The sequence below is a fragment of the Lemur catta genome, chromosome 5 (genome assembly GCF_020740605.2).
Source record: "Lemur catta isolate mLemCat1 chromosome 5, mLemCat1.pri, whole genome shotgun sequence".
Lineage (NCBI taxonomy): Eukaryota > Metazoa > Chordata > Mammalia > Primates > Lemuridae > Lemur > Lemur catta.
The window spans coordinates 61,869,215-61,894,088 of record NC_059132.1 but is presented as its reverse complement, the minus strand read 5'-3'; the positions used below and the strand labels follow the sequence as shown (position 1 = coordinate 61,894,088).

Genomic DNA, 24,874 nt, shown 5'->3' with positions numbered 1-24,874 from the left:
GTTAATATTGGCATTTTGCATTTGTAAAAGAAAACATATCTGTTTCTCACAAAACCAAGCCTAAGTTTAAGTTACCAAAGGCCAAAGCAAGGATGAAAATTATTTAATAGAGAATATCACAAAACATTTTGTCATTTTTTCACAATATAACTTTTCAGGAGTATTTACTCTGTTTCTGGAAGGCACTTAAAATTGCATATTGATGGTACTTTTAAGACAAAGCACTTAGGAATAAGGATCCTGGCAGCAGCTTGGATAGAAACTGGGAGAAAGGGCCACTGGCTCAGAGTCCCAGCTCTTCAGCAGAGTCGGGACTGTGGCCCAAGGATGTCTGACCTGAAGCCACTTAGTCTTTCTAGACTTTCATTTCCTCATCTGTAAAATGTGAGGTTTGTTTCAGATAACTTTGAAGGTCTCCGCCAGATCATCTAATATTCCAGGATTTCTTATGAAGATTCTTATGAAGATGTGAACTCCGGCCTCTGTTCTCCCAGGACAGCATGGACCCTCCTTGGACACATGCCGGGGTGGGCCTGCTCCGTGTCGTGGGCACCTCTGATGCCCCCTCCATCTCAGGTGAGCCAGGCCCTGGTAGGTCTCAGCAAGTGCCAGGGTTTTGAGTTTTTCCAGACACCATCCTCCACATTTTCCTACCTTCTTTCCCTTAAGAATGTGGGCCTCAGAGACCCTAGCTGTTCAAGGCTGTTTTGTTTCTGAAGAGACAATTCTATCAGTTGAGAAAAGCCCAATGAGGGAAAACTATGAAAATAACCAGATTCAAAGGGTAGGGGAAAGAAGAGATGAGAGAACTATTTGACTAAAAGACATTTGGCTGTTTAGGAAACTCTTTAAAGAAAGCCAGGGGCTATATGTTATTTCTTTGTGGACCCTCCTTGCCTTACATAGCTTTGCAAAAAATAAAGCACTTACTAAATATTTGCCAAAAGAGTGAATGAATAAAGAATGAACAATGGAAGGAACCCAAAGGTTTTCTTCCAGGAGATGAGGCGATAAGATCTTTGTAATACACACACACACACCCCCTCTGAAAAACTCTACAGCTGTGATTCCTAACACACACACACACACACACACACACACACACACACACACACACAACCCCCCCCCTCTGAAAAACTCTACAGCTGTGATTCCTAACCCCCAGGCCACAGACTGGTTCAGTTTGTGGCCTGTTAGGAACTGGGCCCCACAGCAGGTGATTGGCTGGTGAGGGAGTAAAGTTCATCTGTATTTACAGTCACTCCCCATAGCTTGCATCACTGCCTGAGCTCCGTCTCCTGTCCTGTCAGATCAGCGGTGGCATCAGATTCTCACAGGGGCGTGAACCCTACTGTAAATTGCACATGCGAGGAATCTAGGTTGCACACTCCTTATGAGAATCTAATGCCTGATGATCTGAGGTGAGGCTGAGGCAATGACGCTAGCACTGGGGAGTGGCTGCAAATACAGATTATCATTAGCAGAGAGGTTTGACTGTACAGAGACCATAATAAATCAATTACTTGCACACTCATATCAAAACACTATCAGTGAGTAGCAAGTCACAATGCAATAACAGAAATATAGTGCACAATAAATGTAACACACTTGAATCATCCTGAAACCATGCTCCCCTAGCCCCTACCATCCATAGAAAAATTGTCTTCCATGAAACCAGTCCCTAGTGCCAAAAAGGTTGGGGACCACTGCTCCATAGGACTTACCTGCCCAGAGTTCCTAAATTTAGATGCCATGGCCCCTGCTACAGCCTGGTCCACGTTGGCACTGTCAAACACTATGAATGGAGCAAGACCACCCAGCTCCAGGGAGACCTTTTTCACAGAGTTTGCCGCATGGTGCAACAGGATCTGAAAGCAGAGGAGAGAGTGCTGTGAGCACTGAAACCAACTACCATGACTATTAAGCCTTTGTTTTAAAAAATTACCCAATCATTAAAGAAGCAAGGTACATAGCAGTGTGTATGCGTATACAGGATAATTCTTTGCCTAAGAAAAGGGAGAAACAAGAATATTTATTTATTTATTTATTTTCAGAATATTATGGGGGCACAAATGTTTTGGTTACATGGATTGCTTTTGTCACGGTTGAGTCCCGGCTATAGGCGTGCCCATCTCCCAGATAGTGTTCACAGTACCTATTAGGTAGGTTTTTTTTTTCCCCTCCCCTCCTCCCCCCTGGTTGATTTCCTGAGTTTTACTTCCCTCTGTGCACATGAGTGCTCATCAGTTAGTTCCACTTTAACAGTGAGTACATGTCATGTCTGTTTTTCCATTCTTGAGATACTGTTTAAACTCTCTATGTCAGGATAGTAGGTCTTGGTCCAGTTATGGCTACAGGCAAGATGGAACCATTTGAGACAGTTCAAATGAAGCAGGCAGTATTCACAAGCCCAAGGTGGCTATACAAACACTTCCCCAAGTGATGCACACCCCGAGGTTGTGGGTTTTGTGATAGGGCCCTTGGTAAAAATCCAGAATGGCTGGAAAGCCGGGCCTGTGCCAGTACTTCTCTACGTGCCCAGATGTTAATATTCTGGCAGCCAAACGGTGGCAACAATTATCTCACTGAAATGTCACCATTCAACAAAACAGTACAAGTTTTAAGATTAAATATATTTCTTTCTTGGACTCAACATAGCTATTTTATTTTTGAATTTTAAAGAAATGCCATCTGCCAGGCCACTGACTTTTCCTGAATTTGCTCCAGTATAAAAAAGGTTCTCACTATTGGGTCACTCCATTTCACCTCCACCCGGCCTTGTCTCCTCGTGTCTGTCCCTCCAGGTGCACTAGCTCTGCGTCCTCTGACAGTGTCTCCTCCCCACTCAGGCTCCACTTCCCACGATGGCTTGCCATGGCTCCTGCAGTACTGTGTGAACTCCTGGCACCTCTTCACGAATATTTGCAGCTCCACTTCCCACTGCGGACCTCCTCAGGCCCACAGCCTCCAAAGATGGAATGTGATTGAGCCGGCTCACCTTTCCATGCCAGGCTACTTGTCCTAGGTCCCCAGCCAGCCTATACATTGTTGAGGTGTTTCCCTCAAGTCAATGACCACTCATGGTTCAGTTCTCTGTGCAGAAAGAGCCAAGGTGTCACATGCTATAAAACACGGCTGCTGTCTCCTCGGCAGGGCCCTGGGAGGGGTGGCGCCCCTAGAAAGCGGGGAGGGCACGGCAGGCATCTCTAGAAGAGGCTCATGGTGTGGGCCTCAGTTAAGAGACAAGATTCTGTGCCCCCGGACCAGGAGCTCAGCCACTGACCTCTGTGAAGACCAGCTCAGAAGAGGCCCTTGCAATACAGATTAGTAATTCTTTTAGCTATACTTGTCATTCTTCCCTTTAAGCCACTTGTGGTCAATCGCTGTCCAGAGTAAATAGGAGCAAATCTAGATTTGGCAGGAACATGGTAGACATTTTCCTGGAGGCCTGTCAGATGATGACAATTTGCTGGGAAAACTGAGGAAAAGCAATATAATGCTGCCGTTCGCCCAGTATCCTGGGAATTTCTCTGGCTTGAATGGCAAAGGTTTTACAACCCTTTCTCCCAGGCCGCTCTCTTTTTCTCTGCTTCATAGTAACATTTGCATTGTAAGACCCATTAATCAGGAACGTAGCAGTTCATGGATTAAAAAATTCCTATTTCTGACGTGAATGAATGGTAGGATTCCAAAGTGCTACTCCCTGAGTGTGAGTTTATGGCATGACAAAAGTAGTTATGGTTGGCAGGTATTAAAACTGCTTTCTTCCTTCCTCTTCTCATGGTTTCCAAAAATGACCACAGGTTCACAGAAACTTTCCAATTAGATTATATTATTTCTGTCTGCTGTGTGTTTATGTACATATCCAGGATGAGTATAGATACATATGTGTATACATGTATGTATTAATGCAAACTAGGAGAAAGAAGTATACTATCTGGAAAGAGACACCATAAACAAAAACTTTTGTTCTACCGTGACTTTTTTCTCTTTTGGACATTTAAAAGGATAAATAAAAATCTACTTACGGGCATACATATGAAGTTTTAAGGAAAGACCCTTTCGACATTCAAGGAAAAAAAAAAAGACAAGATATCTTTCCATTTCTGTAAATACCTTTATACTAAATACAATTTTTGTTCAATTCTAAGGCATCCATTTCAACATCAACTGTGTGTTTCTGGAATCTCTAATTCTAGATTATGAAAAAACATGAATTCAAGAATTGAAGAAATAAAATGGATAGCTTTTAACTACTTCACATACAACAAATAATGGGAAAATAATGAGGACCTGCAGCCTCAATTCGTTTGGTATTGTCAAATAGGAATGTACGTCATGTTACATAAGAAACATCATTCAAAAATATCTCCAGAGGATGATTAGACATTGCTTTATTTGACAGAGCTTTTAACACTCTGCTGGAATCTTTCTAAATATGGTGACTAAGATGAAACAGTCTTTTTATACTCTATAAAGAGAAAATACTAGAATGGAATTTTATTTTCCTTTGAGACTTAAATCACATACCTTTCCTGTAGCTGTTGAGCCAGTAAAGGAAATTTTGGGCACCAGAGGATCAGTACAAAGTGCTTCTCCAACTTCCTTGGCTTTCTTTCGAGAGCAGGGAATAACATTGTATACACCTGGAGGAATTCCGGCCTGGTTTGCGAGCTATAAAGAGAAATAGCAAATTATCAAACTGAAAAAAACAGAAACAAATAGATGTTCAACTCAAAAAGTAATGGAAAAAAAATTAAGCTGATCTTGGGTATTGAGTAAGAATATGTATGGAACTGAAATAAGATTCTTATTAGTGCTAAAATGACACTAATATTAATATATTGTTAAACATCATTACAATTTCTTAGAGTGTGAGTTTCAATGCCACCTTCTGTTCAAACAATCTCGAATTTCTTTCCCAAGAAAAAATCAGATATTCCAAGAAAAAAGTTATTTGATTCACCTGTAGGACCAAGCATGGCAGTGTAGAAATCGGCATTTAGTGAGCATGTACTAGGTGCAGCACAGTGGGGCAAAGCTTTTCCATAGGTTATTTCCCAGGGCAGTGATGAAGAGGGAGGCTCAGGAGGGAAGAGTCCAGCTGAGGCCACACGCAAGGGAGTAACAGAACCGCATGCTGACCCACAGCTGCCTGACCTGGAAACCCGTGCTCTTTCTATGGCCATTCTCTTTGGATAAGGCATATCCTGAATTATTTTAATTTCAGGATTCCATTAACAAGTAGCTTATTGCATACATCTGACGAAGATGGTGATAGCAACAGAGTTTTGGAATCTCCCTAAATCTCCTCCTAAAACCAGCAATTATATAGCAAAACCAAAATATCAGAGACATTTACAGGGCTAGATGACAAGGTATCTCTACAAACACAGACTACAAGTGGGTGAGGACACACCGCCCACGGTGATAAGACCCGGGCGTCCCGTCAGCACCTGTATGAGAGGGAGCAGAGGGCAGCAGCAGGCTGCAGGATGCCCCTGGTAACACGGAGCCCCTGACAGCCCACAGGTGTTCACAGGAAAACAGCGGCTGCGAGTGGGAGGGCCTTGCCCGATCCAGGAGAGGGCGTGGAGGGTCCAGCCCCTGGGAACAGTGTGACGCAAGAGGAGAAGGCCCAGATAAAAGTGGGGAAGGGCACGAAGCCAGGGAATCTCGGCAAGCAAGTTGCCTTATCTTCGAACACAACACACAAGAGAGCAAAAGTTATTCCATGAAGGCAGAGAAACTATTTCTAACCAGGCCTTCTTCTAAAAGTTTGGGAAAACTAACTTCACATAAAAATAAACTAAACTCTCAGAAAAGCACTGAGGTCAAATCCCATATAAAGTTGTTAAAAGAAAAAAAAAGAGAGAATAAGGAGTAGAATAACATCCTCATAGACAACAAAATAACAGAAAGACATGCCCACAAAACAGACCCTAACTGTAACTTACTATTTCAAAACAAGGTAAAAGACAATAAGAAAAGTATACTGAGATACAAAAGAACAACATGAATCAGAGCTAGAAAAATTTAGAAATGAGGTGAGGGAATATAGGAAAGAATTAGAAATAAAAAGAAAAAAATCATTTCAGAAATGTAGAACATACTACTATATTTAATGGGATAAAAAGAAGATATAAGGAATAAAAAAGAAACATAGAACTAGAAGCAACACACACAAGAACGAATAAACACAACACATAAAACCTTAACAAAAATAGAACGTGAAAAGGAAGATAATTTTAAACATTAGGGAAAAGGATAGAAGAGAATGTGACAAAAAGATTCAACTTATGGATAACAGGAGCTTCTGAAGAAGTAAACCAAATCAAGGATGAAAAATAAATCCTGAAAACTTTATAGTAATCAAAAAAAAAGTTCTGAACTACATATTGAAAGAGCATGCTGCATAACTAGAGCATGGACCCAGAACAATATTCTAGTGATATTACTGGTCTTTAAAGATAAAGGGGGAAAGAAACCACTCAGTTTTGCATATCTAGGCAAAAATAAAACAAAACAAAACAAAAACCTAACCCCCCCAAAAAACCTTGACTTATAAAGGCAAGAAACTTAGATTATCATCAGACTTTTCAACACTTTATATCATTGGAAAATGAAGAATGTATTTAAGATAATCAAGTAAACAAAATGTCAGCTAAGGATTTTACACCCAGCAATACTGATTTATGGCCAGGTGCAGTGGGTCATGCCCATAATCCCAGCACTTTGGGAAGCCAAGGTGGGAGAATAATTTGAGGCCAGGAGTTCAAGACCAGCCTGGGCAACATAGTGAGACTCTGCCTTTGCAAAAAATAAAAAAAAATTAGCTGAGTTGAGGTGGTGTGGGCCTGTAGTCCTAGCTACTCTGGAGGCTGAGGCAGGAGGATGGCTTGAGCCCAGGAGCTAGTTCAAAGTTGTAGTGGGCTATGATGTATCACTGCACTCCACCCAAAATAAAATTAAAAAAACCCTAATTTACAAGCATACTGGGCACAAACTACTGTCAATATTTAAGAATCAGAAGTATCATTCCCATGAGTCCTTCCTGAGGAATCTAATAGAGAATAAAGTTCAAATAACCAAATGACTAGAGAGATATTGACACGAGCACTGGTGGTGAGCAACAAATACATGGCTGCTTCTTGAATTTATCTAAAGGTGGGTTAAAAGGGAGAGAGCAGAGTATGCAATGGGTATAGTCCTGGCAATTCAGATACAGTACAACATATTTTAAAATATGGGGAAACTGTCACAGCCAAGAGATCCTTAAGGAGACAAGACAACTAAATGTAATGTAGTACCCTGGATGGGATCCTGGAACATAAAAAGGACATTAGGTAAAAACTAATAAAATCCCAAGAATGAATTTTTTAAAGTATGGACTTTAGTTAATAATGATGTATCAATATTGGTTCATTAATTGTAGCAAATGTACCCTACGAATGTAAGGTGCAAATAATAGGAGAAATTGAGTGTGGGGAGTGTGGGAAACCCCTGTATTGATTTCTGCAATTTTTCTGTAAATGTAAAACTATTCTAAAATAAAAAGGTTATTAGTAAAAATGAGAGCATGGAGAGAGAAAATACAACAAAGTTAAACCATTTTCAGTAGACATACTGGTGATGATATTAAAATTAATATTCAGGGGCTGTGGTATGTATAATGAGTAACTATGGGATATTAATAATTCAGTCATTCACTGAATCCTTGGGACCCAGGAAGAAAGGAGATGCAGGTATAATATAAAGAGGTTAAGTAAAAACCCTGTAGGACTAAATTTGAATCCCAAGCTTCTATAGGAATCTATGCAGTATTTTATTGCACTTGTGTGTGTGTGCGTGCATACTGTACCTCCCCCAGTCCTGCCCACTGAAAAGGCCTAGAAACACTGGTTGGGTAGGTGGTGTTAGTGCTCTGGGGAAAAACACAAAGCAGAGAGGGGGATCAGGAGCACCTGAGACAGAGGCTGTGATTTTTAAATAAGGTGGCCATGGAAGGCCTCTCTGAGAAGGTGGCACTTGAGTAAAGACAAAGAAGCAAGTCATAGGAGTGTCTGGGAGGAGAGTGCTCCAGACAGAGGGAAAAGAATAAATCCCAAGTCGAGGGTGAGGCTGGTGGCATGGAGCCAGCGTGGCCCAAACAGATGAGTGATGAGTGAGGGGGCTCTGGAGGGACGGATCAGGTCAGAGGGGTACTGGGGTTGGGGGTGACATCTCACAGGGTCTTGAGGGCCACTGCAGGGAGTCTGGATTTTACTCTAAATGATGTGAGAAGCCATTTGGGGGTTCCAAACAGAACAATGACAAGATCTGATGGAATGCACATTGAACTGGGGATGGGAGTGGTAAATAAGAGGTTTCCTACATGTGAGGAACGTCCACATTCTAGTGCCTATGTGATGATAGTGCCTATTTGATGGATAGATACCATTTTTATGGTGGGCTAAAAAAATACATGGCCTACAAATATCAGAAAATCCCCTACCCATTTTTTTTTTCTGAAAAGAGCAACATCTGACTTAAAATAATATCTGATTAAAACACAACACCATGCAGCAGCAGACACAAAGAAGGAGGCTCCGAAACTGCTTCTTTCTGTCCCAGATAAAAAAGTCCATTTTTGCATTAGAAGTCCAATGCATTACTGATTGTGCCACAGAGTAAAAAATCCATTTTTGGACTTTGTTGGCTCTGTACAAACACAGGGAGGGACACTCACCTCGGCCAGGGCCAGGGCCGAGCAGGGCGTGTCTTCTGCAGGTTTGACGACCACGGTGCAGCCGGCTGCCAGGGCGGCCCCTACCTTCCGGGTGATCATGGCGCTGGGGAAATTCCACTGGGGTCAGAAGAGCGGAGGAAAGTATGTCAGAGGAAAGACTGCCTCGTTAGTCCAAAGGAAGGCAGGTGAGGGAGTCAGTCAACAAATTCCATTGCACAACTGACCAACAAACCTGTTCTCTGGCTGCACAGGTGCACTCTCCAAACACCTCACCCCTGCCAGCTTGAGGGACTTGGGAGATAAAGGCTGATAAAGACAGGAAGTATTTTCAGAATTTAACATTGTATAAAACTATCTAGACTGGAGTCAGCCAACTTTTTTTTTTGTGAAGGGCCATACAGTAAATCTTTTAGGCTTTGTAGGTTATACAGTTCCTGTCACAACTACTCAACTCTGCAGGTGTATGGTGAAAACAGCCACAGATGGTATGTATGTGAATGGGCGTGGCCATGTCCCAATAAAACTTTATTCACAAACTCAGACAGTGGGCTGGATTTGTTTGAGGACCTTGGGAGAAAATATTAGCAACAGTGATTCTGAAAATCGCAGATAATTTGTTATGTCCCTCTATATACATATTTATAGATATCTATAGACATCTATACCTGTAAAAAACAGTATTTTATTTCGATAAACACATATATAGTGCTTATTCTGGTATGGTTCCAAGCACTTTAAAATTATAATTAATTAAATTCTTATCACAACCCAACAATGTTGGTATTATCCTCATTAGCAGGTCTAGGAAAACTGAGACAGCACAGTTATGCAACTTGCCCCAGGTCCCACAGCTAGTATATAGGAAGCTTCAAGCCAAACCTAGGAAGTCCAGGCAGTAAGGGGGATTCTATCTGTAATTACAGCGAGCAGGGAAAGAACAGCAGTCTTGAGACCAGCTGGCAGACACTGGAGAGAAGTCAGTATGGGACCTCATAGAAGGTAGGTCCTAGAAAGACTGGTCACCCAGAGAGGAAGCCGAGCACCCACAGATGTGCTGCAGCCCCATCCAGCCAGATGCAATACCTCATTTCTTAGCCTTTTAACCTGCAGAACCTGGTCTAGTGCCCGTAGGTAGATACACAAATGCTTTGTTGTTGATAACCATAAATGAAACATTTTTTCTAAACTATGGCACATTAAACAAATATGTCATATTTTAAGTCCTTTTAAAAATGATAAATACCAAAAGATCTTTTCAGAGGTACAATGTCAGGGAGAAGCCTTCATGCCCAGTCAGACAAGCTGCCTGGGTCCTCCTGTGGGTCATCCCTTTCCCAGGCATTAGCAAATACTACTCCCACTTGCTGCCACCACACCCACCGTACCACAGAGGACCAGGAAACACAGCTCTGCCTCCAGCAAAGGAATCAGGAAACCGAGAACAGGTGATAAAGCTAGCAGGACAAGCACACCGGCTCATGGGGAAGCATGAACTGTTTCCCAACCTCCTACCCTGGGATATTGCTGATCCTGGCACGTACCGGGGTAATGATCGCAGCCACACCTATAGGCTGCTTGAGGACCAGGGCCCGCTTGTCCTTTGCCGAGGTATAGATAATGTCTCCGTAAATGCGGCGCGCTTCCTCTGAAAACCACTCTAGGAAAAGGGCGGAATAGAGAATTTCTGACTGTGCTTCCTTCAGTGGCTTTCCCTAAATTAAATCAGAAAAGAACCCATTTATTATTACCTTCTAATAATAAAACAAGGACTCTGTGCTTCTAAATTCGTCAAGACTGCAAAAAGAGTAGAAAAGTCTCCCATTACAAAACTTACAGGGTTGTTGGGAAATTTCTAACTTGGGTGTGACTTTCAGAAAGCAGAACTAGAAACAATGATTAAGCATGGTTGTAGCACCCTAAACCACAAGAATCATTTGCATTCTCAATATGTTTAGGAGACACCTGGAACTGCATCTTCTAATTTTTTCCTCCTTCCAATAATATCCAAATACTGTAACCGTGGTGTAAAACCATTTATTATACTTAGGGAGGAACTACTGGTACTTTTTTTTTTTTTTGAGACAGAGTCTCATGCTGTTGCCCAGGCTAGAATGCTATGGCGTCAGCCTAGCTCACAGCAACCTCAAACTCCTGGGCTCAAGCAATCCTCCTGCCTCAGCCTCCCGAGTAGCTGGGACTACAGGCATGCGCCACCATGCCCTGCTAGTTTTTTCTATACATATTTTTAGTTGTCCATATAATTTCTTTCTATTTTTAGTAGAGACGGGGTCTCGCTCTTGCTCAGGCTGGTGTCGAACTCCTGAGCTCAAATGATCCACCCGCCTCGGCCTCCCAGAGTGCTAGGGTTACAGGCGTGAGCCACCACGCCCGGCCGGTACATTTTAAAATATATAAAACAACAGGAAAAATCAACCATAACAGTCACATAGAAAAAAAAATTGGAATGGTGAAAAAGCAGTATTCATATAATTCCAAACAAAATCTAATTTTGGATGCCAATATGAATAAACCAGAACACACAAATTTTATTCTACCAAATGTGAGTGCCCTGGCACAATAATGATTTGGTATCTAATCAGTAGATCAGAAATCACATATACTTTAGCTACAGACAGCACTGATGGAAGTCAGAGGACTTCCCAAGTTTAGTCTAAGAATTCCTGGACATGTTCTCAGTGAGCCAGGACCCTGAACTTACATTTTCAGCTGTGATTATCTTGGCAAGGTCATCCTTATTTTGTATCATTAACTCATACCATTTCCTCAGTAATGAACTCCTTTCCTGAAAAAGAAGTAACAAGACAGAGAAGTAATGAAATGCCAAGTATAAGACAGACTGCTAAATAATCTTCAATTTCTTAAAATAGTTATGTGGATTCATCCTTGGTGTGATGGTTAATTTCAGGTGTCAACTTGACTGGGCTAAGGGATGCCCAGATAGTGGGTAAAACATCATTCTGCACGTCTGTGAGGGTGTTTCTAGACGAGATTAGCATTTGAATCAGTAGACTGAATAAAGAAGATTTGCCTTTGCCAATACAAGCAGGCATCATCCAGTATATTAAGGACCTGAATAGAACAAAAAAGCGGAAGAAGGGAGAACTGGCTCTCTGTGTGAGCTGAGACATCCATTTTCTCCTGTTCTCAGACATCAGACATTGGCACTCCTGGTTCTCAGGCCTTCAGAACCAACTGCAACTACAACCACTAGCTTTCTGGGCTTCCAGCTTGCAGACAGCAGATTGTGGGACTTTCTAGCATCCACAATCATGTGAGCCAATCTCTCAAAATAAGTCTCTTCCTACCTATCTATATCCTATTAGTTCTCTTCCTCTTCAGAACCCCAAGCAATGTCCTTGGGAAGACAAATGTTGACCCTTCTTTGATAAGTAATAACAGAGATCCAACTTCAAGTTGCATCTAAAGGACTGTATGAGTCATAAATACGAAAGAAAAAAGTTTTGTGGAAGCAGCTATTATTGTTTATGGTAAATAAGAATAACTTCAATTTTACTACACAAAGGTATAGTTCCCTACAGTTTTTATATTATTATTTTTAATTGTGATAAAATACACATAACATAAAATTTATCATCTTAACCACTTTTAGGTGTGCGGTTCAGTGGCATTAAGTACAGTCACCGTGTTGTACAACCATTCCCACCGTCCACCTCCAGAACTTTTCCATCTTCCCAACCCGAAGCTCTGTGCTAGTTAAATAACTTCCCCTTCCCCCCTTCCCCCAGCCCCTGGCAACCACCATTCTTCTTTCTGTCTCTATGAATTTGACAACTCTAGGTACCTCGTATAAGTGAAATCATGCAGGATCTGCCCCTTTGTGACTGGCTCCTTTCATTCAACGTAATGTCCTCAAGTATCATTCTCTATTTTGTCAACTTGCTGGCAAGTTGGATTTGTCCCACAGACTGGGGTGGGGATGGAGGGGTATGTGAGGCCTAAGAAAGGCTTTTCTACGTTTAAGACGAGGGCCCAGGCACAACAATGTGATTGTATTTAATGGCACTTAACTGTATACTTACAAATGGTTAAAATGGTAAGTTTTATGTATATTTCACCACAATTTTAAAAAATTCCCAATGAGCAAAGAATAGATAAAAGGATAAATTAGATTATTCAGCTTATGGAAGAAATGTCTTCTAAAAGTAAAAAAACTTAAAAAAAAAAATCCATTTACATAAAACCAGTTGGAAAAAAAAAGAAGGTGGCTGGGAGAATCAGGCCAGCAGGGCTGCACAGAGGCACCGTAGAGAGAGATGTGCCCGGGGCTTCAGCCTCCTGCATCAGAACAGGTGTATCCAAAGCCACAAAGAATCTTTGGTTTACTCCTCCCTGCCTGAAGGACTGCCCACTGCAGTGAGTACACCTGGTTTGTCATTTGGATGTGCTAATCCATTCAGCAGGTCTAAGATTTTAATTCTTTCCTTATAACACTCATGAGCAGAGAGCCTGAGCGTGTGTAAATATCACTAGCTGTCTTTTTCTGGGTAACTTCCCTTCTCTATTCTGGACAGGCTAACAGCTGCATTTTCTTGTCTCTCAAGGGTGTTGTTAAGGCCTCTAAATCTCAAACCCTGGAGAAGAGGCATCAACATCTCTTAAAACAATATTACTACAGTCATTACATTTTGTTTACCCTCACGCCCTGCAATATCAGTTAAGAATCTGGTGACTCCAGGCCTGTGGATTATTCTGGCGAGAGATGACATACTAAAATCTAGGAGATCTGGCTCAGAGAAGTAAATTAAATACTGAAGCAAATGGCCTGCTGTGAATAAAGCACCATCCTGAGTCTGAGAAAGAATGAGAGAAGGACATGAAATAGCATGAGAACTACAAGAACAAAAAGTAGCTTCTGCTTGGTGGCAGAAAACACAATGTTCAGGCTGAACACATAAACCAGCAGAAGCCACAAAATACCCTCAGCATGCAAAGCCCTCGGTACACAAAGTAAGTATGGGTTGAATCGTGTCTACCTAAAAATGATATGTTGGGAGTCCTGATGCCCAGGACCTCAGACTGTGACCCTGTTTGGAGACAGGGTCTTCACAGAAGTAATCAAGTTAAAATGAGGTCATTGGGGTGGGTGCTAATCCGATATGACTGTGTCATTATACAAAGGAGAAAGTTGGACACAGGCACAGAAACACACATAGAAGCAAGACAACGTGAAGAAACACAAGGAGAAAGAGGCCACTTACAAGCCGAGTGGAGAGGACTAGGACAGACCCTTCCCTCATGGCCCCCCAGAGGAACCGGCTCTGCCGACACTTTGATTTCAGACTTTTAAGCTCCGGACCTGAGATAATAAACTTCTTTTGTTTAAGCCACCAAGTTTGTGGTATTCTGTTACAGCAGCTGTAAAAAACTAATACAGTCTGTATAAGGGGCTGTGTGGAAGTGCCAGACTCAGACAGGGTTCCTGAGAGGTGGGACAGTGGACAGAGTCACGTGGTGCTCAGACCTCAGGGCCTCCCTGTGACCACCAGCGAAGTGACGGATGGTGACCTGGGATCTCTCAGTCGGCCCCCTCCTGTGTACCATGAATTGTTAAACTGGTAAGAACAGATACTACACTTGATCTCAGCCAAAAGGCCAAGAAGCAATACACCAATCAAATATCTACTTCACGGGGACTCTGAAAGGACGAAATCAAACACACGTGAAGCACCAAGAGCAATACTTAGCTGTGGTGGGCACGACAATAGCCCCCAAATATGTCCATATCCTAAGCCCCCGAACCTGTGACTATGTTAGTTACATGACAAAAGGGATGCTGCAGATGTGATTAAGTTAAGGGTCTTGAGGTGGGGAGACTATTCTGGATTATCTGGGTGGGCCCAGTGCAATCATAAAGGTCATTATAAGAGGGAGCAGGAGGGTCAGAGTGAGAGAAGGCCAGGCAGCAGCAGAAGCAGAGGTCGCAGTGATACGGGGCCAGGGCCACGGAATGTGGGCAGCCTGTAGAAGCTGGAGATGGCACGGAAACAGACTGTCCCTGCGGCCTGCAGAAGGAACCTAGCCTTGCCAACCTATTTTGGACTGCTGACCTCCAGAATTGAAAGAGAAGAAATCTGTATTGTTTTAAGCTGCTAAGTTTATGGTAATACGTTACAATGGCCATGGGCAACAGACGCATCCATGCATAAGGCAGCCAACAATTATTAGTTCCCTTCCTCCCCTGTCCTCTAGGAGTTCACGAGGTAGGAAAAAGGAGGTCATAAAACACATGAGGCAATGCAGAAGATGACAAGGTGCATGGAACAGGCCTGGGGGTTTGGAAGAGGGAGAATAATAGAAGGCTGTGGTTAGACAGGCTCAAAGGCAGAAGTTACACAAGAGGTAAACCTTCAAGAATGGGTGGGACATGGATGGGCCTAGAGAAGGGAGGGGAAAACAGACCCAGGAGAAAGACAGCAAAGCCCTGGAGGCAGGAGAGGGATGAATCACAGAGCCACCTTGCAAACTGTGTTTGCCACGTTACTGGATTTGCGCCCCACCATCTCCCAGCTGCAGTGCCAGGCCCTTAGGGAAGCTGATGGTACCACTCCCTTAGTGTAATAAGATGTTCTAGGACCCAAGAATCCCTCCTTTCAAGAACAAAGTTTCCCTAAAAAGCCCTTGAGATGGAAGCTGACATCACTGCAATGTTCAAGGGACACAGACATTATCAGCACAGTAGTGTGAGCAGAACACAGGGTGACACTGCTGGCATCAGCGAGAAGCCCCAACATCAGCCCTGTGGTCGCCAAACTACCACCGACCCCTGCACTGTAACATCATTGTACAGCAGCCTTGATCCTGCAGGCCCTAGAGGGACTCCGGAATGACGCTGGAGGAACCAGGGATCAGGCCTTGAACACGCCAGGTCATTCCCACCGCTGTAAGCATACCTGCAGCACACATGGCTATGACTTTCACATCTACATCCCTAGCCCAGGGCTCACTCTCAAACCCCGGACTCACAGAGCCGGCTGCCTACTTTACATTCCCACTGGGGTGTGAATGGGCATCTTGGACTCAGAGTCTAAAACTGAGCTCCGAAGTCTCAACCCCCTTCATCCTTCAGTGGCTCAGGCCAAAAGCCCTGGGGTCTCATGGACTCCTCCCTTGCTGCACCCTGGTTCATGCCACCATGACTCCCACTGAAATCCCTGCACCATCCTTCCAATAGGTCTCCGGGCTTCCACCACTGTTCCGTCTTCATCTGTCCTCAGCACTGTGGCCACAGTAGTCCCTTCAAAATGTAAATCAGATCATATCTCTACTTAAAACCCTGACACGGCCCTTACCTCACTCAAAGTAAAACCCAAAGTCCTTAGAAGGCCCCGTTCCTCCCACATGGTCCAGCCCCCTCCTTCCCATATCTCTACGACTTCTTTGCCTACAACTCCTCCCCCATGCTCAGTCCACGTGAGCCTCCTTGCTGTTCTGCAAAAAACATCAGCCACGCTCCCAACTTTGGCTCCAGCTGAATCTCCTCACTTCCTTTGCTCTTTGTATGTCATGTCCTCAGTGAGGCCTACCCCGATGTTACAGGCTGAAAGGTGTCCCCCTCCGTTGATATGTTGAAGTCCTAACCCCCCAGTACTTCAGAATGTGACTATATTTGGAGAGAGGGTCTTTATAGAAGTAATTAAGTTAAAATGATGTCATTGTGGTGGGCCCTAATCCAATCTGATTGGTGGCCTTACAAAAAAGATGAGGACACAGACATACAGAGGGAGGACCATGTCATCTGCAAGCCCAGGAGAGAGGCCTCAGAAGAAACCAACCCTGATGACATCTTGACCTTGGACTTCTAGCCTCCAGAACTGTGGGATAATAAATTTCTGTTGTTTAAGCCTTCCAGTCTGCGTATTTGTAATGGCAGCCCAAGCACATGACTACACCTGACCAGACACTATGTGCATTGTACTGTGCCTGCCCCTTCCCTCTGGCCCCTGATTCTCTTCTCCTGCTTCCTCTACCTTTTCCCGGTCATGATACCACCTCTAACATACTTATTTGCATAGGCATTATGTTCATTGTCCTATAGTTCAGATCTCCCCTCTGCCTCATATGAGCTCCATAAGGGCAGAATATTTCTTTTGTCAACTGTATCCCAGGCACCTCCACCAGTGCATGGCACATAGCAGGTGCTCAGTAAACAGCTGAAGGACAGATGAATGTTAAGAATCTCTGGTACTTGTACAGATCGTTGGATGCATATCTTCACAGGGAGGGCTTTCAAGGATAGTGTAGAAGATGACTTCACAAGATTGGCTCCAGGTGTAATATAATAAATGAAGGAGGAAGAACATTTCTTAGTTTTCTTCTTACTCTATTCTCCCTACTTAATGATCCCCACCCTTACCCCCAAGTCTCTAGTTCTTTATGTCAGTAAATAGTATTTATCTATTCAGGTTAAAAACCTGGAGAATAGTCCTGGACTCCTCCATTCCCCTGCACAAAGTCTGAATCTTTCTACAGTTCTCTGTTCCTGATGCCGACTAAACCAGGGCACTCACTACCAGCCGCCTTACAGACCACTGCAGTGGCCCTCCTAGGGGGGCTCAATGCAGCAGGGGAGGTATTTCATATCCTCTGAAGCGCCACACGTGCTCTCTCACTGCCCTGACCCTCCACCCCTGCACACACACACAGACACACACACACACAAGGTCAGGCGGTTACCAATAACACGCAGCTCACTTGTAGTACGTGCTTGTGTTCTGCCTCCCCTACTGGGCAGTACACTACATGAGGGTTGAGGGCAGGGGCCGTGTCCCTAGCGCCTGGTGCAGAGGTTGGCCAAAGTCAATGTTCCAAACTTATTTGTTGATCGGCTCCTTTCTTGTTGCTCTGACTGTCCGTTCTGTGTACCCCGGGGAATTGAGGTGGGGAAGGAGACACGGCTGGTTTCATTTTTGAGCCAAGACCCCTGTGCTCCCTGCCGGGCCCCGGGTCAGCTCTCGAGCCCAGCACGCGGCGCGCTCTCACCTTGGCCGAGACCGCCCTCCAGCTGCAGAAAGCCTCGTAGGCGGCGCGCACGGCGGCGCGGGCCTCTGGCACCCCGCAATCGGCCACCATGCCCAGCGCGGCGCCGCTGGCCGGGTCGTGCACCGGGAAAGTGGCGGCGGCCGGGAGCCAGCGGCCGCCCACGAAGCTGTCGGTGCGCAGCAGCGCCGCGGACAGGCCCGCCGGGCCCCCGGCGTAGCAGCGGAGCTGAGCCGGGCTGGGCGCGGTCCCCGAGGCGGGCCCCGAGCCGCCAGCGCGGGGGCAGAGGAGGCGGCTGGGAGGAGGTGGCCGGAGGCGCGGGGCTCCGCAGCTCCGCAGCCAGAAGCAGATCGCCATGGCGCGGGCAGCTGCGGCGGCTGGAAGCAGGCAAGCGGGTGCGCGCGCACGGGAGCGCGGGGGGGGGCGCGGGGAAGCGGGAGGAGCGAGGAGGCAGCGGGGACGCGCGGGCTGAAGGTTGCGGAGTCGCGGAACAGCGCCCTCTCCGCGCGCCCTGCGCGCTGTGCCGCCGCGCCGCTCTCTGTGGCCGCGCGCCCTCGGCGACCTTCTCCAGGGGAGGGTTGGGGCCAGGGTTGGGGCAGGCTCGCCGGGAGATGCACCTGCCGACCGCCGTCACCTTTCCCCCGCTCTGGTGCTCATTTGTCTGTAACTACTCCGTAGACCCCCAACAACTGCCTTAGAGCCGCTCCCTCCCCCTATCATCCCCCAAATCCGGCACCCCCTGCCACAGGAACTTGTGCTCCGTGCACAGATGCACTGGTGCCTGCCCCAGATGCCAAGGCCGCGATCATGTTCCTCCTTCATCTCTGCAGCTTCTGCGCACGTAGGTTTAGGGGGATGCGGGGACGCGGCGCCGCTCCGCGTTCTGCTGCCTGGGCGCTGTTCTGTGTGCGTCTAGGGGTGTCTTCGGTGTGCTCCTGATAAGTATCAGCGCTTTTGGACATAAACAGACTTGTTTATGTCCAAACTCAGAATCTGTTGCCGACAAGCTGTGTGACCTTCGACAAATTAGCATCAGTCCTCTTACTTGTAAAATGCAACAATACCCATGCTATAGGTTTGTTGTGAGATAACGTGCAATGCGTACTACAGTTGCTACCTTAAATTCAGTATATTGTTCAAAGTCATACTAGCTGTCCTAGTCAAGCCACTAGTAAGATTAAAGTTAGGCTGCCAACTAGTAAATGGAACAATTTGTCAAAATTGAATTAATGAAGGTAAAAAGATTGAGCATACTGTGGTCACCTTTATTTTTATTTTTTTATTTTTTTCTGCAAAACTAAGTTTCATATAGGAGCTATGGTCACCTTTAAACAGCACTCTTCGTCCATTCAAAAATTAGACTTGGGCTTAAAACTCCGGAAGCAGCAAGGAAGCTTAAACCTTAATGAGGATAAAAAGAAAAATAGCATGCCTATACTCGGAATTTGTGGGTTCAAATGAAGCCCAACCCTATGCACTGATTTTAGATCACTAGTGTCGACATATCTCCCATTCTCCATTCCTACAGAGTTGAGTGTGTCTTGCTGGCTTTTGCGGAGCTTGTGAGCTCTTCACTTTTTTCTGGGACGTTGGATTTTTTTTGGACATTGGCAAAATGCTGAGGTAATGCTTTAAATTTTGACTTTGTCTTTTGCTGAGTCAGATCCACTCAGTTTTGAGCCCTTCACAGATGGCAGGAGTGGTGACAGCAGAGTTTAATCTTTTATGTGTGTGGATTCACTACCTCCTTCTGTATCTTATTGAAGGAATTGGGGAGGACAAGGGAGTGCTGATGGAGACGTCAGACGATGGGTATCCGGATTGGGCTGGGGAGTAGGCGTGTTTACATCTGCTGCCTGCAGGGGGCGCTCTGTGATGGCCCGGAGTGCAGTGGCGTCAGCCTAGCTCACAGCAACCTCCAACTCCTGGGCTCAAGCGATCCTACTGCCTCAGTCTCCCGACTAGCTGGGACTACAGGCGCGCGTCACCATAACCGGCTAATTTTTTAAAAAATTATATTTGGTAGAGATGGGGTCTCGCTATTGCCCAGGCTGGTCTGGAACTCCTGGCCTCTAGCAATCCTTCCGCCTCGGTCTCCCAAAGTGCTAGGATTACAGGCATAAGCCACCGTGCCTGGCCTGGTTATTTTTTTAAAGTTCTATTTCAAACGGTGCCCTCTCCCCTTCCCTGCTGACTTATCCATTAGGCATAGTAGGTACGAAGCCTGGAGCCCATAGTACTTTCAGGAGCAAACAAAAATGTTTCATTTCTTCTAAAAAAGAAAATGAACTTTTAGGTGGAATATTAATATATTAATCTTATACCAATGCAGATGTAAAATGTGATTTTAATTAATTATTTATGTATTTTTTATGAAAGGGAGGGCTTAACAAAGGCAAAAGTGCATAGAGCCTAGGAAATTCACAGTGTGGCCTTCTCCTTCCCCCTCACTGTTTTGTGCATTCTGCAAGCCCTGGTTCAGAGAGGGAACAATTCCCTCCTGGCTTGTGTCTTACTTCTGGGCTGCCCTGGTGCCCCCTGCAAGGTGTGCTCACCAGGGCCTGCAAGGACAAGACCACCAGGTGACAGGGAACTTTTCCTCCTTTCTCCTTACCCTGCTCTTGTCCTGGGCACCTCCACCCGCCAATTGCCACCTTTATCCATCCTCTCCCCCATTTGCTCTAATGGCCCTATGATGACAGCAACTTTTGAGACTGGTGTAGAAGTGAGTTGGAATTGTCTGCTATTATTTCAAAAGTTTCTGGACATTAAAAGCTGCATCTCATTTATCTGCACAAGGAGAACCACCTTCAATTCAAAATCCTCACCTAATTTTGCTTTATACAGAAATCTAAATTGTTACAAAAGATATAATGCTTAAAAAAAGATATAAGGTTGAGTACCATTGTGTAAAATATTTTTTTCTTGATTTTTGAAAAATTCCATAAGGAAGGTAGTTATTTAATAGAAATCTATGGTGAATCTTTGGAAGAAGGAAAATTTCTTTTGAATGCATTAAACACTATATACTAGGCTCTAGTCTAGGCACTTTACTCAGATGATCATCATAACAACCCCATAAGGTGGGCGCTATTATTATCTGCATTTTATATACAAGGAAACTGAGGCATAAAAATTTTTAATAACTTGTGCAAGGTCATCCAGATATAGAAGGTAGCAGAACAGGGACTAAAATGAAGCTTGAGGCCCTTTGGCTCTCAAGCCCATATTTCCCTACAGTAACTGCATCTTGTGTCTGTATTTCCACAAGAGTTCTAAATGACAGAGTGATGCTGTCTTGCTTATCACAAAGCCACCTGTATTAGAAAAGGGGGTGTGGCTTAGAAAAAGATTTCCATAGACTTATTATTTGTCAGATAGTTTTCTTAATATTGCAACCGACATTTTAACTTTCTTTTAAAGTCATATCTTTGATGTTTTCATGGTTACAAAAATAATACAAACTTCATAAAAATTTAAGCAGTATTGTCACCTAAAGGCCATATTCATAATCATCACACCACCTCAGCAAATAATTCCCTTCTATTTTATTAAATTCATACGCTCATGTCATTCTGAACCTTAAATACTGAGATAATGAGAAATTTGGGATTAGTATTATTTAGTAACTGAACCCATTTCTTTCTCTGGTGCCTTTTGGATGGGTTTGCTTTATTATATCAGGTTAGATGTTGTTTCCAGGCAGCATTATTTTCCCCCCTAGCGACCCTTTGCAACTCTCTTAAACTGTTTCCTTTGATTGACTACTCCTGGAAGGCTCTGAATTTACCGAAGCCCCAATTTATAATTGCCACCTCCTCACCCACAAGCTTTAGAAGGCCCAGAGTGAGAGGGACGCAAACTGAAAGGCCTTTGGTGGCTAGAAGGGGTATGGAGACCTGCACACATTGTGTATGGTGGGGACAGGAGGCCATCTAGGAGGGCACGCAAAGTGGGGCAGCTGGCTCCTCAGCTCCAGGAGATTGTTACGTCACATGGGGATGTCAGTTCCTGTAGCCAATTATTTTGTTTGTTTTTAAGAGAGCCAGAAATCTAGATTTCTATATGAATTTTCTCATTAAAAAAAAATTGGCCTGAGTTTATACAACACCTTGTTTGCCACACAAAACACATCAGTGTGTGGCCTCTAGCCTAAAAGTAATCAGAAGCAGCTGGGCCTAATGCCTTCAGGGTTGGGGAGCGCAGCAGGATTCATTTCCTTGGTGCTTTGCAGGTGGCTGAGTTAAGGTTACAGAGGAAACTATTGGCACACACTGTTTCAAATCATCCCACTTTTCTTTTCTTTTCTTTTTCTTTTTCTTTTTTTCTTTACAGCAGAGAAAGAGTTTATTCCACATAACGCTAAGCGGGGAGATGGGAGAAATTTCTCAAATCCACCTCCTTGAGAATTTGGGAGACGGGGCTTTAAAAGACAGTTTGGTGTAGGCAATTGCATCTGCTAATTGGCTGGGTTTGGGACAAAACCATAGGGTTGTAGAAATCCTCTTCTTTGCTGACCAGGTTCTTGGAGGGGGGAGGGTCACATGACCGGTTAAGTCAGTTCCTCTGTCTGGGTGGCTGGTCTGGGTGGGTCAGCCAGTTCGGGAAGGCGGGACCTTGAAAATAACTCAGAAGCTTCAAAAAGGTGATGTCATTTATGAGGAAAGCTGAGAATCTTTATGACCACCAGCTGTGTGGCTCCAGGGTGGCAATTATAGAGATGCAAATAGGGGGACAGTGGCTAATTACTATCATTTTTAGTTAGGCCTGTGCCTTATTTTTAGCTAGGCCCTTCCCACAGCTCTCGCCTTGCACCCCTTCATCGATTTGTAAAGGTGGTCTCACCAAGTGAAAGTAAAGAAGGAAGCTACCCCAGGTGAAAATGCATTGCAGGGAGAGGAACAGGTCAGTCTCCACAAGCGGAGAAAGACCCCCCCTTTCTATTCACGCTTCCATCTGGCTAACCTGAGAATGATTACCATTTCCTCCCACTCTTTTAGGAGCTTCTCTCTTGCTTTTGATGTATAACATGCATAATTTGTGCTTTAAGATTACCATCATTTTCATAAAGAGCTTAATTTTTTTCAAGGTTAAGTACAATGGATTGGCTACTTCATGACTGGTATGTTCTGAGCCTAGCATTTTCCAAACCCTTGTTTCTTCCCCCTAAATCTTGCCCTTCCCTCCACCTCCCAAGATGGAATCAGCATCTTCGCTTGGGCTGCTAGAATCTGACTTTGCCACAGGCTCTGGATAAGCCCTTTCAGAACAGCCAGAGATAGACCAGGAGTGGTTGCTCTTGTGTAATCCCATACAAGTGTCAGTATCTGTTGCCAAATACTGAAAGAGAAGCCAGTTCCAGCTGATCACCATAAAAGCTTTCCCAGCACTTGTAGCTTCGGAGGCTGCGGAAGCAGGGCAGACGGAGAAATGTGTGGAAAGGATGCATGAGAGACCCCCCTTGTAAGTTGAGGCAGTCCAATATAGTGACATCAATATGCACAGGTGAGTCTTTTTTTAGAAAGCAAAATATATTTGGAGACAACTTTGCTTGTATCTCCATGCAAATTTCATGTAAAAGTAAAATCCAGAGAAAAACCTGGGTCAGAAGATGCAATGCGTCCACCTAGAGGCTTTTAGATTTCAGTGTATCATGCCCTCTCCTCTCCAGGAGGACAGAGTCTGTTTGCTGTTCTGGTGAAGCTAAACAGTAGTTGAACAGTTGACTTCATTGGAAAACAATATTATTTTGAAATGAGGCTTGGTTTTCCAGGTCATTGACCTGCTTAGAGAGAAGCAGTGGATCTGCGCCTGGATTTCAGAGTCCCAGCCCTGGCACAGCTCTGAGAATTCCCGTGCGCCCTGAGGAGCCGGTGAGGAACGAGAGCATGTCTGCTTTCAGGTTGTGGTCTGGGCTGCTCGTCCTGCTGGGTTCTCTCTGTCCTAGAGGCTCAGCATGTGGCATTTCAACACACGTTGAAATAGGTGAGTGCTGGTGCCTTGACGTGTTATTGAGAGGACAATAAATCTGTCAGAAGACATTAAGGAAGAGGTTGAAAATCTGTCCTACGTGTTGATGCAATTCCCCCCGCTGCAGTGAGCGGCCTCACTGTGGGGAAGAGAAGGCTGTGATTGCAGTCGTGCAGGCTGGGTTCAGTGGAGGGCAAGTAAGCAAGAGAGCCGCTGCCCCTGGGTCACAGGGTTCCTAGGTGTTTCTCTGGGAAATAGTGAGGAACTCAATAAACTAGAGGTTGCAGTGAAGCAGAACTGATAGTAATAGAATGGGAGAGGAGAAAGATGGATGGAATATGGTAGGAGGGAGGAATTTATTTTTGTTGTTTTACATTTCCAAAAGCAGGCATTTCCAAGTATGTGTAAAGAACCATGTGTGGTGGCTATGGGAGTGGATCCCCTGAGTCAAACCAGCTTTAAAGGTGTTTGGCTTCTGGAATGTCAAAGAAACAAGGGAGTTTGGATGGTCATTGGCATTAGAGGTGCCTGGGAAGATGGCAGGAGTTGGGGAGGAGAGGGTACAGCAAGCTGGTGCCACTGACTTCAACGGCAAAGGCAGAGTTATCTGGATATAGGTAGATGGTAGCACAAAGAATTGTTTCTTAATTTACTTACTTCGGCTATATTGAGGTATGATTGACAAACAGAAATTGTATAAATTTAAGGTGTACAATGTGATATTTTGATATATAAATTATATAAATATATATTTATCACCTCACATAGTTACATGTGTGGTGAGAACATGTTATCTACTCTCTTAGCAAAAAGGTTTGGTTTTTTTTTTTTGAGACAGAGTCTCGCTCTGTCGCCCCAGGTAGAGAGCAGTGGTGTCATCATAGCTCACAGCAACCTGAAACTCCTGGGCTCAAGCGATCCTCCTGCCTCAGCCTCCTGAGTAGCTGGGACTACCAGCACACACCACCACACCCAGCTAATTTTTTCTATTTTTAGTAGAGGGGGGTCTCATTCTTGCTTAGGCTGATCTCGAACTCCTGAGCTTAAGGGACCCTCCCCCCTTGGCCACCCAGAGTGCTGGGATTACAGGCGTGAGCCACCTCACCTGGCCAAAGGTTTGCTTTTTATATGAAGTATATGTGTAATATTTTTAGCACA

General features: G+C 44.6%; 2 protein-coding genes and 1 pseudogene across 2 annotated transcripts in view; 1 reads left to right on the top strand and 2 right to left on the bottom strand.

Moving 5' to 3' along the window:
• ALDH5A1 (aldehyde dehydrogenase 5 family member A1) overlaps positions 1-18,208 on the bottom strand; it is a 33,395-nt gene extending 15,187 nt beyond the window's left edge. Inside the window, exons 1-6 of the mRNA XM_045551891.1 lie at positions 17,750-18,208; positions 11,448-11,531; positions 10,270-10,440; positions 8,729-8,845; positions 4,531-4,674; positions 1,725-1,868 (exon numbers count right to left, since the gene is read on the bottom strand). Of these exons, the coding sequence (XP_045407847.1) occupies positions 1,725-1,868; positions 4,531-4,674; positions 8,729-8,845; positions 10,270-10,440; positions 11,448-11,531; positions 17,750-18,103 (1,014 nt within the window). The 5' untranslated portion in view covers positions 18,104-18,208. The remainder of the gene's footprint in view (positions 1-1,724; positions 1,869-4,530; positions 4,675-8,728; positions 8,846-10,269; positions 10,441-11,447; positions 11,532-17,749) is intronic.
• On the bottom strand, positions 14,266-14,374 carry LOC123638944 (annotated as a pseudogene).
• A 1,148-nt stretch (positions 18,209-19,356) lies between the features above and the next one.
• The window catches only part of GPLD1 (glycosylphosphatidylinositol specific phospholipase D1), a 51,950-nt gene continuing 46,432 nt past the window's right edge, over positions 19,357-24,874 (top strand). Inside the window, exons 1-2 of the mRNA XM_045551889.1 lie at positions 19,357-19,369; positions 23,520-23,731. Coding sequence (XP_045407845.1) covers positions 19,362-19,369; positions 23,520-23,731 — 220 coding nt within the window. The 5' untranslated portion in view covers positions 19,357-19,361. The remainder of the gene's footprint in view (positions 19,370-23,519; positions 23,732-24,874) is intronic.